At 32.5% G+C, this 17,532-nt stretch overlaps 1 protein-coding gene across 1 annotated transcript in view; it reads right to left on the reverse strand.

The window, feature by feature from the left end:
* LOC129942313 (uncharacterized) overlaps positions 1-17,532 on the reverse strand; it is a 228,683-nt gene that overhangs the window by 45,356 nt on the left and 165,795 nt on the right. The window contains exon 2 of the mRNA XM_056051184.1: positions 16,072-16,280. Coding sequence (XP_055907159.1) covers positions 16,072-16,280 — 209 coding nt within the window. The remainder of the gene's footprint in view (positions 1-16,071; positions 16,281-17,532) is intronic.

A 17,532-nucleotide genomic window follows, 5' to 3' on the forward strand; every position in this document is an offset into this window, starting at 1 on the left:
GGTATTTGCTTATAGATGAATTATGTATTGTTCTTTTGATGAGCATAAAATAACTATTAACAAAATAGTTCTTTTTAGAACATTTAAAAAAAATTCTACTTAATTTTTTTCGTAGAATGTTTTTTTAATATTATAAAAGAACATTTAAACATACTCTTAAATCCTACGTGAGCAGAAAAAGTTAAGATTTAGGCTGAAACTTATTAAAGCCTTTTGCTACAAAACACCTTTTCAGCTAGACTTTGTTGACCGTGAGATGTATTATAAAATAAGTTTTGTTTTCCACAATCATAGCCCGTTTAGAAATTACATCAATACATATATGTATACACCAATTTTCTAATATTTCGCCTTAAGATATTTTATATCTATGAACGATTCAGTTAATAATTGTAGTATTATTATTTTTTCTTTAAAGTTAAATATCTTTTGCATTTTTCTATATTTTCACTATTTAAAATTCGATCTCCGAGTTTCGATGTTTCAATCTTTGATTTTGGTACTTCATATTTGTTTTTTTTTTTATACTTATTAGTTAACTTAAACTTAAAAAAATAAAGATTCAGATTGATTTATTATAGAAAACAACATAAAATACACACAAATTATGAAATATGTTCATTGTAAAGTAATGATTAAAAATACCATATTAGTTTTTTGTTAAAAATATAAATAATAATTACTAAAAATATCAATTTAAATGTATCTTAATGAAAAAAAAAATGATTTATAAAAAAATGTATGAAGAGTAAAATAATAAAATAAATTATAAATACATCAATAACTTAATGTTTTCGCTTTGCATTATTTTAGACATTTTTACTGGTGGTTAATTATTATTAATTAAAGCTAACTTAAACTACCTATTTTACCTATAAACCACTTAAAACTAAAACAACCACAGAAGCAAATCTAAAGTTTTTTGTTTCTATTGTTTTTTATTATGTTTTTTTTTTCATATTCCATTTTTTTTTTCTTTTTAATTTTTTTATTTTTATTTTTTTTGTGCTACCTATTCTACTTAAAACTAAACCCTAAAACTATAAAACAAGTATGTAAGCCGGACTAGGCTTAAAACCCCATCCCGACTACCCAATATCAAGTGCCGATTGAAGCCACCAAAACTGGTTCACCTGCTTCACCCTATCAGTTCGATCCCGTACGGACATAACCCTACTGAACCGAAGGAGCTCTGTGTCATTACGTCCCAACTGTATGGGAGTCGCCTATCCACGGTTCGTCGTCTGACGTGGTAGATTAACGGAACTGCCAATCTATCCTCTATCAGACAGCATCTATCTAAAAAGAGGAATGCCTCTGGTGGAATGAACCCGCTCAAGCGTGCATGCTCTAAATGCTCGTCGTTTGGATAGAACGCTCCGAAAATTAAATTGTTGGTCGAAGACATAGCTCTTGCAATGTGACCTCGAACGAGTTTTATCACGAAATTGTCAATTCTGTTGATTCGAGCCCAGTTGTATAGGACCTCGTTGGAATAGTAATGCACATAAGAAGATTCGGCTGTTCGATATAAGCCGGTATAGCGTCGTAAGCACTGCCGCTCGAACACCCGAAACTTCTCCATCTGGGAAGGGGCAACGTTGAACCACATAGGACAACCATAAACGATCATTGGCCGTATGAGGGCCATGTAGCAAATTACCTTCACTCTGGGGTCAAGCCGACTGCTAAAAAACAGCCGTTTCGGCAGAGCGAAGACTCCTCTGGCCCTGGTCAGAGCAGCATTTATATGTCTGTCGAAATATAAATACTGATCTAACCAGATACCGAGGTACTTCACTACACTTTTGCTCGCTAATAGCTGCCTGTGAAGATCAACGATGACCATCTTGTGCCAATTCTTGTATGTATCCCTCGTGGCCCCAGCCAACGGAGTCCGGAATAGAATTATCTCCGACTTCTGGACATTTATTTTCAGTTTAAAGTCGTCGCAATATCGCTTAATCTTGTCGAAATCACGCTGCAAGAGAATGCTAATAACCTCAACCTTTCGGGCCGTTCTGTACGCAATTTGATCGTCGGCGTACGCAAATGCCTTTGTAAGACTACCTATCAGATCGCTGGTGTAAATGCTGAAGAGAATCGGTGAATTCACCGCTCCCTGTTAAAGACCATTTTTAATTGAGAATGTTGTGGTAGAAGTTACATTGCCACTTTTGACAACAAACTTTCTACCGTTAAGCATATCATAAAGTATTTACAACAATGGCTTGCTTATGCCAAGCCTGCTCAGTTTTAGGTAAAGACACTCTAAAAATACGGTGTCAAAGGCCTTTTTCAAATCAACCAGAACAGCACCTGTGCATTGTTGTTTTGAGTTAAGACGCAGCATGAATTGTGTCATGACCCGCCTTGAACCCGAACTGTTTATCCGGAATTATTTTGTTGTCCGCTGCCCACTTAGTCAGAGCCCTATTAATCATCTTTTCGAAAACTTTGCTGATGCTCGGAAGAAGACTTATTGACCGAAGATTTGACGGGTTGGAGTTGTCCTTTCCCTTTTTCGGGAGAGGATAAACCACAGCGGTCTTCCAATGTACTGAATAATATGTATTATTCAGTACATTTTTGAAGAGTGTGGTGTAAATGTCAATTGCCTCCATCGGTAAATGTCTTAGTACAATGTTGGATATACCTTCGACACCTAATGACTTTTTATTTTTTATTGAGTTGAAGGTGAGCTGAAGATCAACCTTCGTCACTAACAAGGGACTTGGTCCCGTTTGCTCGGCGATTATGGTTTTGCCAAGGAATCGTCATTGAACCGCATGAAACCGCTGTTCTCAGATAGCCATTGTGTCATATCATTTCGAAGGTAAAAGTGATTGAGTAGGGCTCTGTTTTCCAGGTCGTTGTTTGGTTTTAATGGTAAAATTCACCTTGTACACTTGCTGGAAGTGGGAGCTGCCTCCACTTTTTCTTTCGGATCTTCAATTATGTAAAAGTCATCGTCAAAGATGGCTTCTTCTGGATCTATTTGCGCTGTCCTGAGTACGTCTCTGTTCTCTTCAGTTCTTTGGAGTTTTAACACGGAAGGTCATTATCGTTTTTTTCCTGAATATCTTGTTGATTATGGGGAACATACCAGGTCACTCGAATTAACTGACCGGATCTTGCGGTCACAGTACTTGTTAATTGTTAGCCTGTAATTCTCCTTAATCAACAGGTTTACATTTTTTATTGACGACGTCAGTGTCCTAACCTCCAAGTCGTGTGGGTCTGACAGTCCAACGCACTAACCATCATGCCACGGGTACTACATATATACCATTACGAGTAAGTGTTTAAAATGACAATTATATGAACATGGCTTGATTTATTAATTCGAAAAGAACAAAAATACATTATTTATCAAAGTGAATCTGTTTATATGAAAATTAAAATCAATATGATTTGAAATGAAATAAGTTTCTCTAACACAGCGAGTTAAAGGTTCATTACGAGCTTAGTTCACCCTATGTTCCTTTTTTCGGAATAAGCAATGTTCTTTTATTTGACGCAAGGGAGCATACAAACCTATCAACAATAAAAGGATACGATTTGATAAAATGCGACAAAATGGCACTTATAAACATTACTGAAAACATTATCTTTCTATTTTCAAGTGACTGAGTTCCAAGAAGTTTACATCTAGTCGAGTACGACGGCATTTCGATGTTACAACCTAATTTCTGAATTATAAACCTTGCAAATTTGTTTGGATCATTTCAATTCCATTTGAATAAATATTGTAGTAAGGATTCCAAATCACACAACAGTATTCTAAGTTTGATCTTACAAAGGAGTTAAATAGATATTTAAGGACAAAAGGGTCCTTAAAGTCTTTTGAATTACGTTTAATAAAACCTAGCATTGAATTGGATTTAGCTGCAGTATATTCTATATGTTTGCTAAAGTTTAGTTTTGAATCAAACAATACACCAAGGTCCGTTTTCTCCACAATTCTTTCAAGAACAAAGTTATTAACTTTGTAATCAAAAGAAACTTTCGAAAAATTTCGGGAAAAAAAATTTAAATTTATTAACGCTCAAGAATAATTGGTTAATTGTTAACTTTTGGAGATCATTTTGCAAAAAAATATAATCATTTAAAGAATTTATGCATCTGATAACCTTTAAATTATCTGCAAATAAAAGTGTACTAGATTTTAAAAAGACATCAGCCAAGTCGTTGATAAATAATAAAAAGAAGGGGTCCAATATGGCTTCCTTGCTGGACACCCGAGGTAACAATAATTGGACTAGAGAGCACTTGATCAACACAAACGAATTGTTCACGGCTCCTTAGATAGGATTCCAACCATTTCAACATATTTGAGTGGAAACCAAATTGTTTCAGTTTTTCTATGGAAATTTAACTCTATCAAAAGCCTTCGCAAAATCAGTATAAATAACATCAATTTGGTAGCCTTCTTTTAGTTTATTTAAAACGAAATTGGAAAAGATAGAAAGATTAGTGGTAGTGGATCTTCCTGCAATAAAGCCATGTTGAAAAGGTGAAATTTGCTCCTTATGGAGAAATGTCAACTTTTCACATATAATTTTCTCCAAGAGTTTCGGTATACTTGGTAATTTACAAATAGGACTGTAGTTATTTACTTCCTGCTTTGGACCATTTTTATGAATTGGAGGAATAAATGATTTTTTACACACTAAAAGAAATTCACCTTTCCCAAGAAAGGAATTGAAGATGAAATAAAGGGGCTCATATATACAAGTGTACATTTCTTCAAAATAATTGGTGGAATTTCATCAGGGCCTTGCTTGCAATCGTTATTTAAATTTAAAATACCTTCTTCGATTGCCGAAATATTAATTTCTAATTGTCTTATGTCAACCTTATAACTATGATTAGATAATTCGGCTGAACTAGATTTCGAATAATTTGACTCGAAACAAACGAATTACAAATATTTGAAAGATCCGAAAATGTAGAATCAAAGTAGTTCATACTGCTAGGAATACCATTGGACATTTTTTTACTTTTCATAAATGACCAAACACATTTTCCATTAGTTTGTATATTTGATTCAATCGATAAAATGTAATTTTTATATAGAAATCGAATTTTCGAGCTAGACGAATGTAATTATTTTTTAAATCGATATTATTTTCACAAGTACGTATCTTTTTGTAATGTAATTTACGGTTAACCAAAATGTTCACTTTTTTTTAAAATTGCTATGGTAAAAAAGCCACCCACGCAATTTTTTTAGAGTCCTTTTTCGTCTTTCTGCATTATTATCTGTATAACAAAATTTATTTGAAATCGATATCTCTAATCATTCTTGAGCTATGGACGACAGTAAAAAGTCGCGAACGTACGGACGTACAGACGTACAGACGTACAGACGAACACTCACACGCACATATATATCTCTAAAAATATTTTATTTCGACTCTAAGGACCTTGAAACGTGGAGAAATGTCTAAACACTCGCTCGTAGAAAAAAATTTACAAAAGTAACTTTGTAGTACATCTAATGATCTTGAAAGTTTTTTGCAGCATTAATCGTTCAAAACTTTCAAAATGAAAACGAACATTTTCCAAAAAAGACTTTATTAAATTTGTATGCTTACATGTGATTTCTAACTACTTCTTGTTACTTCTTAATAACGATGTTCTGAAAGTCTTTACAAATTTTCATCGTACCACAGGTTTGATAAAATGTTTAAGTTTCGTGTATTGTGTTAATTTTTTAAAACATCACAGAACATCCCCTTTATTTATTTGTATTATTGCAATCCATCTCGTAGTCAAACATCAGACAACTTAAGACAACGTGAATTTATTGTCATAACTCATAACCAACTCAACATTTCCTTATACTCCTACATAAGTAATACGAACTTCTACAATACTTTTCTGCAAATTAAACTCTGATGTACGAAGCGGAATATTCGCATGTACTACATCATTATTATTTTTAGTATCCTTGTATCCTTAGACTTTATAAAATATGATGATGTGCAGGAGGATAAAAACGGTCTGATGCATTTTGTGCATTGTACCGATTTTTGTTGTTTTTTGTTTTGCTTTATTCCCAGTTCGTCTGGCTTTTTTTCACACTCCAACTGCAGACATTTTATACCAACTCTTGAAAGGAAGTCCACTCGTTTAACACGAAGAGCCCAACATCAGGATGTGACAAACTTTTCGGCCATTGACTGGGTTGCTTAGTTGTATGATGGTGTGTTATGGTGTAAACGGTGTGTCGGTAGCGTAAAAAGTTTTCTGGGAATTTGCCAGTAAAATATTTATTTTTAACATTTCAAAGTTGTATTTTGAGCTATGAGCTGATTTTCGTGGACACCACCAGTGTCGCCACAAGTCAGACATAAGACACAAAGGAAAGGTATAGTATTTTGAACGCATCCAAGCGTCTCCCAAGAAAATGGTCTCGTTTTACTTTTTGATGCAGCAAGAATAAAACACTGCCATAGACATCCACAGTCGAGTTAGCAGAAAAGGAGAATTTGGCAAGAGTTCTTAAGGAACTTTCTTTTCTGGCAGTATCATAACACATTTTTTTTTTTTCTTATTTAAGATATCAGGTTTACAAGTTGTAAGGATATATTTTTAGGTATTCGCACGTCTTAAGATGGCATATTGACATTTTAGCGCTAAAGCGTTCAAGACTCCAAGATAATAGGGTGTATTAGATATTATTGTTTTGCACATAGAAAATTGAGAACGTGCTTCATGTGAAGTTTTAGCCAAGGGGTTAATGCACTGAAAGTGGTATATGATGCCAAATGCTATAATGTGCATTTTGATGGAATAATTTCTTAAAGAATGTTCTAAATAGGAGGATGTTTGCGATTTAAATAACTGTATGCTTTGAAAAAGTAATCTTTAGCTATTCGTATAAATAAATACAACCGCTAACAACTGTAGATACATTTCATACATGTATATGTTGTGAGGTTTATCATTTCAACATGAATAGATTGACATCTATAACAACTTTTCCTTATTTTTCAAATTTATTTTAAAAAATCAAGGCACTTTTTGATCATAAGTGTATTTTGTTTTCGATGAAGCTCACTTTTACTGTAGGAAGAATACTGCCGGATTTTTTAGTGTTGATAATCCTCATGTGTATGTGTAGTCAATTTCTAGACGTTACAAATGTACTGTAGCTTCATAGTTTGGAAGAATAATTGACCGGTAATTCCTTAAAAACAATGCTTGTCAGAGCATAAGAATCAATGGTTAGAACTAAAGAGCCATGATTATTAACTTTTTACTCATTATTGAACATCCATGATGCGCAGATGCTGTGGCTTCAAAAATACGGCGTTAAATGTCACACTGCTGGTTCCACAATCGATTTATTAAAAGCAATCAGTAACAACATTTTTGAACAAATCTGATAGCTGTATCAGATGTTAATTATAATGCCAGAAGATTATCTTCGGATTAAAGTAAATTTTATGTTATGAAATTATAGGTTCATTAACTGAGTAATTAACCCTATGGTAACTTACGTGGAATAGATCATAATCTCTAAGTTGACGAGAAGGTATATTCAACGCAATTAAGTATAGTAGGCAGTTGAAATGATGCGAAACAATATCACGAATAAATAAAACAGAGGAGATTTTACGTAGATTTTCAAGTGACTCTAAACTGATAATTTAGTATCTCGAAGCATATGAAAAAAATTTAATATTAATTCCATGTGTCCATACAAAAAACCTAGTGAAATTCTTTGGACTCTTTTAGTTCTTAATGAATGAATTCTTTAGCATGGGTTCCAAACAATATTCTAAAATAGATCTTACGTATGCACAAAAAAGAGATTTAATATTTTATGGCTGTGAAAAGTCTGATGAATTTCTTTTAATAAAACCAAGTATGGAGTTAGCTTTGGCAGCAATATATTCAACATGTTTGATAAAATTGAGTTTGAGGTTAAGAAGAACACTGCTGCCCATTTAATATTCAAAGAAAGTAGGATAGTAAGAACGATAGAATAAAAAACATTGACATTTTGAAACGTTTAAAGATATTTGATTGGCTTGCACCTTTCAATAAGCATGTTAAGGTCATCTTGTAGAGTGGAGGCAATCATCAGTTTGTATTATATGCGTCTATAAAACTTAAGACCGTCAGCAAATAAAAGTCTAAGGGAACTATGAAAAATATCTGACATGTTATTAATAAAAATAAGAAAAAGTAAGGGTCCCATGTGACAATCTTGAGGGACTCCTGATGACACTTGTTCAGGAAAAAGAGAGAACATTACCAATGGAAACAAATTTTATTCCATTTTAGAGTTGCATACCTCTAAAAAACACTTTTTACACAAGTCACTGTCAAAAAACCACAGTTTGGAAGCAATTTAGCAACCGGAAGTAGTTAATTTCCTAAGTCCATTACAAGAAACTAGACCTTAAGCAATTTCGAAAATATTAAAAATTAAAAAAATATAAAATGCATAAATACGAAATTTTCCATATCAGCTAATCTATCTATTCTATCTATTCTATATATATAAAAATCAATGCCACTTTTCGTTGTAATGTTATAACTCAACAATGCCTTTTTTGATTCGGTTAATTTTGGTCTTGAATTATTCAAGGAAGTGCAGAGAAGGTTTATCTTTCTATACTCCCATATACAAACCATTTCTTAGAAGCAGTTAATTGCGCAATGCAAGATTGAAGTCAACAGCTGTTTTCATTCCTCGATCAGCTTCTACCGATGAAATAAACGCCTGTTTGAAGTCATTAGTTCTTTGAAGATATTTACAAAAATTGACACTAAACATTAATATGCATATTCACCTACATAATGATGCAACTGCCCAAGAGTTATCGAAACGATTGTTAGAAATTGGTAATGGCAAAATACCAATCGACAGTACCAACGGATTGATAACTTTACCGAACAATTTTTGTACAATTGCGCAATCTATACATGAGTTTATTGAATGTGTTTTTCCTAATATTCTTCAGAATTAGAGAAATCATGATTTGTTGACAGAACGCACCATTTAAGCACCACCGAAAAACTTTCATATCAATGCCATTAATTTTCAAATTCAAGCGAAACTGCCAGGTGTAGTCACGACATATAAATCAATTATCCAACTGAATTTTTAAATTCATTGGAACCGGCTGGTATACCACCGCATTGCTTTAATCTGAAAATTATTTCTTTGATTATATTATTGTGAAACATTAATCCACCAAAACTGTGTAATAGCACCAGATTGGCAGTGAAAAAGTTAATTGAAGCTATAATCTTAACTGGTAAATCAAGAGGAGAAGTGAGTTTGATACCGAGTATCCCAATCATTCCAACTGATATGTCATTTGAATTCAAAAGATTACAATATCCTGTGCGTTTATCGTTTGCCATGTTCATAAATAAGGCCCAAGGGCAAACACTTTACGTTTGTAGTGTCAATTTGGAGGAATCATGTTTTTCACATGGCCAACTTTACGTATGTTGCCTGTTCCAGAGTCAGTACACCCAACTGTTTATTTATTCATGCTGAAAATTGAAAAAACTAAAAATAATGTTTATCCAACTGTTTTAGACTTACCTATATAGAGTTTTTACTCTTTGCTGGTAATAATAATTATAATATAAACAATATATCATTTGGGTCATTTGGACTTTTAAATAACTATCAATTTAAAATATTTTTTGTTTGAATAAATGAACTTAATATTCTTTTTTTTATTACTATAGCCGCTATAGTTATCTATAAAGCTAGATAACAATAATACTTCAAAAAAAGATACAAACTATGCACGCACAAATTCCTTGATACCTCCTGCTCCTACCTATAAAAGAATTTAAAATTATATGTAATCATATATTTATCGACTTACTACAAATCTTTTCACATTCACAACCAAATGTTCAAGAGCTTTGAACAATTCCATGAAGTTGACTGTGCATACTCTAACCTCTCTTGATCCTTTGACCAACTAAGCCACGGAATTATATCATTAAAACTTCAATCTCTCAGTTTTAAACCCTTTTTTTAGTTTGAATAAAATATTACCTTGAAAATAGATCCTATCAATTAAAATGTATAAATTGTCTTTCATAGCCATTCATTGCACTATCTTGCCTTCCAAACGGAAGCCATCTTGACATTTTTTGCTTCATCCTGTCTATTAACGACGACGTAACGTCATGTTTGCTCTCAGGTGAAATTTTTACTTTTGCTGATGAAATGAAGATTTTCAAAATAATTAATTTAAATAATTAAATTGTAATTTTACAGGCTGATGTTAGTAGTTTTATCTTTTGTTGTAAGAAAAATTAACTTTACAAAATGGAAGGAATCGTAAATTGTTTGATTATTGTGTTATATGTTCCAGCAAAAACTCTTTGTAGCCTTCACTTTTAAGGATTTAGGTATTCTCACATGACATTTAGTTTGTTGTCAATAATTGTTACTCTTTCTTTGTACAATTGCCATGTTTGTTACCATCTTGAATAAGCTTCACAAGTATGGACTTCCTTTTACGAAATTCATAATAATCGCATTGAATCAATTCATCTTCACTTTCCCGTTAATGGTCTTCTTTGTGATGATCGTGTATTGACGCTTGTTATTAGCTAACTTCTTTCTATAACTCTGAGGTGTACAGAAAAGTATCACGAATTAATACAACGGCATTCAAAAATTATATTTGAAAACATTGCTCAAAATTATCCTTTGACAATGACCAATATAACAAACTAGACGAACTTAACCCACAAACATCCCATCTTTCTCCCGTCGGTATTGTGCATGTGGGACCCTTAAATAAATAGGCCATTTTTCTTGTAAACTGGGCTAACGTTTTCCAATTTCTTAACACCCTCAAAAAAAAAGACCATAAATACTATGACATTATAACAAAACGAAAAAACAACGGTAAGAAGTTACTAACATTAAACAACACCACATAATTTAATGGCTTAACTTTGGTTCGGCCTTTGCAATGTTTCTTCTCATTGCTGTTATTATTATTTCCGAAATGAACGATAATTGCTCTGCAGAAAATAACCCAATACGTATAAAAAAAACAACGACACACAAAAGACCAAAAAGTTAAGTTTTCTATATTTATACTCGTACTAGCATTTTTTTTCAATGGCAGGCGATAGGCGGGGCGGCAGGCGATCGGTGGCAAGGACATTTTCTCTCATAACATTAATTACCCAAGTGTGGCCAAATTATCCTTATTCAGCTTTCTTAATAGTTTCTAAAAATTATTACCCTTCTTATACATACATAGAACATACAAACATACGTTCGAAGTTCATATGAACATGAACATATGGAATGCACACAAACATACATAGCCTGATATATGACTGTAGATGTTCTATTAAGCATCGTTTTCACCCGCAAAACGATACAAACAAAAAATAAAACTAATTTTATGAAAATAACTTCTTGTAATTACCCCCGCCATTCACCACCACTCGCCGCTTTTATCCGTCCTCATAGCCACTATCGTCGTCCTAGCCGTCGTCGTCAACGCCACCACAGAAGTAGTAGCATGTAGTATATAAACAGATGGAGTGCCAAAGCGAAAACAACAACCTTTTGTTTAAGCTACAAAAATAAAAGAAACCAAAAAAGAAAGAATAAAAAAAACTAGCCTAAATTGAATTTGTTATGTTCAACTGTACAAACAAACTTCAATACCAAGTGATGAGGTCTCTGATGTCCTTTTTTATGCAGAAGAGAAACGACAAGCCGGCTTCCGAACGGTGAAGCGGAGCCGCGCGTATGGCAGGGGTATTAAGGGCGGCAGTGGAAATGCTGTACTTGTACAATTTCACAATCTGTATGTAATTGCTTAAGTTTGAGCTTTCCTGGCATCCGACCGAGCAGCCTTAAGTGAGCTGAGCGGCATTACTGAGGTACATTCACTTATTTTATTTTTTAAACATTCTTTTTTTAGTTAAAACGGCTTTCCTCAAAGCCGTTGGTTGATGGGTAGACTTTTGATGTAGATATACTCAAAGGATCTCAGGAGTAGGGTTATTCAAAAAATGCCCATGGTAATTAGTAAAATGGGTGGGTTGTGCATAGCACGGAAAACTTCTACCGACTGGTGCGGTGTGAAGTTGGGAGTGGAAATGTTTTGTTTACTTTCGAGTGGAATTTGCTTCGCATCCTGTGTGGTTAAGGAGTAGCAGCAGCCTAGTACCGACCTGCATGAATGAATGACGTGACAATAAATATAGCGTGTGAAGATTAAACCGCTCGTAGGTGCATGAGCATGTTTGTAGAAAGGATCATGTGTAAGCTCCTAGGTAGCAGGATTATACCTAATGTACATTACTTCTTACTCTTTTATCTGAAAGAGGTTTTGTTTTGTTGTTTCGTTGTTTTTTGTTTGTTGGGTTGAAAGATGTTTAACTATGATCTAGATCGTTGACCTCTGCAGTTAAGCATGTAATGAAGTTGAATAAGAAAATTGACTTTGAGATGTTATGAAATAAGACATTAGTAAGCCCAGGAACCATTTTGTTTTATTGTTAAAGATAAACATTTTTTGTATGAAACATTGAAATTTTGATTCTAAGTAGTTGCAATTTGTTAACCAATAACAAAAGTGTCCAACAAAGAAGTCGGAAAATTATCACAGATGAGGTACACAATAGTTCGCACGAACTTGCTCATGTTTCCAATAAAACTCTGCGTCCGTATTTCCGTACGTCCTGGAAGCTTCAACTTCTCAAGAACTTTAGTTTATGAAGTTAATAAAAAAGAAAGGTCTTTGAAAAAAATAGTGGTTGTTGATCCAAAATATATCACGAAGAAACGCTATAAATTTCAATAAAATTTTGTATTATATAATGTGACGTGATAAACAACTAGTACGCTTTAAAACAATTAATTGATGTTGTTTTAGTAAATAAAAAAACTCAAAACAAAATATTTTTCCCCATGAATATTTTACAAACAAAAGACTATTTCATTTCCAAAATAATTTTAAACAACCCAGAATAATGATTTTGACATCTGGTCAAATTTTGAGGATATACGAAGCGACTGTTTTCTTACAAATAATAAAAACAAAAAAAACTATTCTCAAAGTTGTTGCAAAATGGTTTTTAAATCAAATATCTTTTAAAAATTAAAGACATTGGCTTGAAACTAATTCCATCTTATACAAAATGTCGAATTCAACACTAAGTAACATTTAAAAAAATCAATTGTCAGTTTTTCATATTAATTAAAATCTACACAAAAAAAGCATTACACGAAATTAGTAAAAATTGGCGTTCGATTTAAGATATTACGTAAGTAACTGAAGGTATCGACTTGAAAATAATTTCATTCTATGCTTAATTTCATTTTTACCGGAAGGAAATTGTCTTAAAAAATCGAATCTGTTTTTGATTTTACATAAGAAATAATAATTCCAACACTATTATTACAAATTGGTTTTCGACTAAAAATCTCGTAATCAAGAACACATTTTGAAATCAAACTTATTTTGTCATAAGCAAAATATTGTTGTTAACTTTTAGTAAGTTTTTTTTAGTAAAATTCATTTGGACTGTTGGATTTTTATAAAAAAATCTTTTAAATATAGAAAACAATATTTTCTGTGATATAAAAAAAGTTTGAAGACAGTATTTTTAATTTTTAAAAAGCTATTTGAGTCAAATTAAATTTTTAGTAAGTTTAGGCATTGTTTTATTTTGTTTTTATTTTTTGTACAAAAAAATTCAATTAGATTTTTCTCAAAATTTTACTGAATGTTCACAAAAATATTTTTTTAAAGATAAAAGTAGTCTTAAGCCAATATCTCAAAGTTTTAAAAAAAATATGGACACCGAAAAAGACGTCACTAATATACGGACGTACGTACACACGCACAGACATCTTTCCAAAAATCTTTTACAATTCTAAGGAGGTTTTTTGTATGAAATTTTATACTCACAGTTTAAGGCAGCTGCTTGCCGAATTTACAATTGAATTGTTTCATTCTAAATTGTTGTTATTTCATTCTAAATATTCGATTGCAATAATCTTTTATTTCGACTCTATTGACCTTGAAACGTCGAGAAATGTTAAAATTTTCAATTCGATGAATTGGACCTATTACAATAACTTCCAGTTAGTAGTAAGAAGTCTAATGTCTCACTATATTTATTTAGTTTCCACTGAATCAATACTTTTTTTGACAATTCTGTAAGTTTTTGTTTAAGTTGCAAAAAAAATACCAAATGAAGAAGCAGACAACTTTTTTGTTTTATTATATGTATTTTGTCTACACACAAGCTTTGAATTTTGTTGATATTGTCAGTAATAGATTTTTTTTTTTATCCAGTTTATTCATTCTACATATAAGCTGTTGTATACAGTGTTTTATTAAGTCTCATCTACATTTTATTATCGTAAAACATAACGCTTTTCGGCTTCATTGAAAAACATAATACAATGTAATCCTAAAATTTATTGTAATACACTACCTTAATCTAGACCATATTATTAGTCCAAATATCTTTATTTATACTCATTCCCTTGCCTTATTTATGTACAGACAACCTTTTCCGCAATAATATTAAACTTTACCTATTTTGGTTCTACGACTTCGCGGTTAATTCTCATCCCATCCCATCCCAATTCGCGAACCTAAAATAACACTTTTCCACATAAAATATCCTTAAAATCATCCATAACAGGAGAATCTATTCCGTCGAAGCCACCGCCGCCACTCTCAACCCCTATTGCTTTTAGCGCTAATTACAACTAGTAAAGAAGTTGTAAATACTTCTTCAAAATGAAACTACTTTACAATACACAACCAATATATTAAGCCTCATCTCTTTAGGATATCCACTCAACTCTATATACGCAAACTTTTTGGAAAACCGCCGCCATTTCTATACCGCACAACTTCTTGTGACTCTTTCATACCCGAAACTTAAATTGTTTTCCATTCTAAAAACTACAGCAAATCATTGTGATGTGAGTACTGGGAACAATGTTCGAATCCACGCACCCACACATACACACATTAAAAAACCCATTTTCAAATGTTTGCTTATGAATATAGAACCCCCTTCTTGCTATTCATTCTATTGAAGAACTTTCCTAGTTCAAAGAAGAGAAAGTCCTTGAACTTTTCTTTCCAGTAACAGAAAACCAGCCCAGCCCTACTCACAGAACCATCGCCATCCACGTCGTCGGCGGCGCTGGTTATTCTTATCCTCATCATCCGCACTATGATGAGATGACAGAGCCAAATGGAGTTTTCAGTTCAATTTTATTGCCCTGTAAAATGGCCCGAAACATAAATATCTTGTTTTTTTTTTTACTTTTGTTCCTGGAACACTTTAAGGCCTCTCTAGTGGAACACACTGATGAATGAATCTGGAATCCAGCAAAATGTGTTATAGAAACACCAGAACTGAGTGAGGAGGGATAAAAGGAAAGGAGCTAGGGAGAAAGCCCTTTATATATTTTTCTTCTAATTAAGATATGGAAAGGGATATGAAAAGCCGCCTGTTACACAATTGGCTATGAAAATGTGTATTTTAGGTGAAAAGTTTAGCTCTTAAAACAAAAGGCATGATAATGGCTTAGGCACGTTATAGCAGCATTTGTTTACCTTTTTCTCGAAGGATCTTTTCCGTTTTGTTTAACGTGTGGTATCGGGCGGTGGCAGGCGGTGAAAGCCGTAGTTTTCAACTTGAGTTGAGGTTAGAAAATATTTCCCTATTTCTATGCTCCTACCCGTATATTGCGCGGAGCGATTTGATGCGATACGATGGATGATGATGGAAGTGAATTGGCACTTTGGAGAGTTGAAGTTAATATAGTTTATTTGATGAAAGTGATGGAGTGGAGTGGAGCGGTGAGACGTAACTATATATAATAATTCAGATCGAAGAGAAAAAGGATGGAAGGTATATTTTGTATTTTTTAAGTTTGCCTTGCTTATACTTTTTGTGTTTTTGTTAAAGTATCAGTAAATGTATGAAGTTTGTACGTGAAGGTTATACATACCGATGATGGAAGGAAACATATCTTAAGCAATTTTTGGAAAATAAAAAAAAACTTACATCGATTTTTATTCCCGAAATGTGAAATGTTTTCATTGCTGGGTTTTCCTTTGGTGTATATCGATAGAATTCTCTTCGTCCTTTGTACCATTTGACTGAATATAAACTATCACCTTCCATGTCATACAAACACTTCAGGATTGCTCTTTCACTGCGACGCACTGCGTTCGGGATGCTTACACTCACGTCACGTAGGGCACTCACGAGACCTGAAACAGAGAAGAATGAATGTTAATTTGATGTAAATTGCTAGGATAATTTGTTTGCGATAATTTTGTACAGGTATTTTTCAGTATTCAATTTAAACACTTTTGAAAGTTTATACAATATTTAAAAAAGAGGTTGGGATGCGACACACACTGATAATTTCCCATCCTGACTGTCGATTTGTCTTGCTCAAAATTTGTTTAGGTTTTCGTGTTGGGTTTTTTGTCAGTTGAATTATTCTTTAAAATTCCAAAATTACCAACATGTAATGAAATAATTTAATTTCAAAATCTAGTTTTGTTAAACAGATTTTTAGTAAAAACAAATTTTTAATAATTTTAGTAGCATTTCTCAACTTTTTTATTTCTTATATAAACAAATACAAATTGGATAAATGAAATTAATTTGATAGATATCGAGAACTGAACATCAATTTTCACCAGATTTCCGTATTATTTTTTGTAGATTTTATTTTTTTATGAAAAACCGGACTGTTGGATTTTTATAAAAAAAATTACTAAATATCGAAAACAATATTTTCTGTGAAAAAAAAGTTTGAAGTCAATATTTTTAAAGATGATAATTTCATTCTTTACTTGTGAGACTTTCCCCAGACTACCTTTAATAATGTTCAATTGACGTTAAACAAAATCTTGAATTATTTATCATTATTTAAAGATGATGTGTTCCCAAACTTTTTGAACAATTTTGTTTGTGATAGTTTAAATTCTAACTGCAAGAATATTTTATGTAATCAACAACACGCGGTTTTATTCAAAAACGTTCGACAATTACTAATCAACTTTCATTTCTGTATACGATAATTGCTGAAATACTCTAGAACTCTGCCAAGAACTCGACTGTATTTACACTGAATATTTTAAAGCTTTTGACCAACTTTCTCATAATATTATCACATTTAAGTTGAAGCCAATTGGGTTTCCTCCAGTTTAGCAACTGGATTTCATTCAGAAGTTCTTTCTCCAACCCTTTCATTGCGAAATCAGGATTTTCCCAGGTTAGTCATTAAAGAACTTTTTTCTACGTGGTCCGCTCCATCTTGAGTACGTATTCCAGGTATGGACTTCTTCTTACGAGATTTACAAAGACTGGATTTTTAGATTAGATTGGATTGGTTTTTGTTTTGATAACGTTGATTAAAAGTTTTTTTTTAATAAAGTTTACGAACTAAAAACAAAAAGCATGGCTTTACTGCCAAAATACCATACAAAATAACATAGATCAATTCAATAA

Source organism: Eupeodes corollae, chromosome 1 (assembly GCF_945859685.1).
Source record: "Eupeodes corollae chromosome 1, idEupCoro1.1, whole genome shotgun sequence".
Taxonomy (NCBI): domain Eukaryota; kingdom Metazoa; phylum Arthropoda; class Insecta; order Diptera; family Syrphidae; genus Eupeodes; species Eupeodes corollae.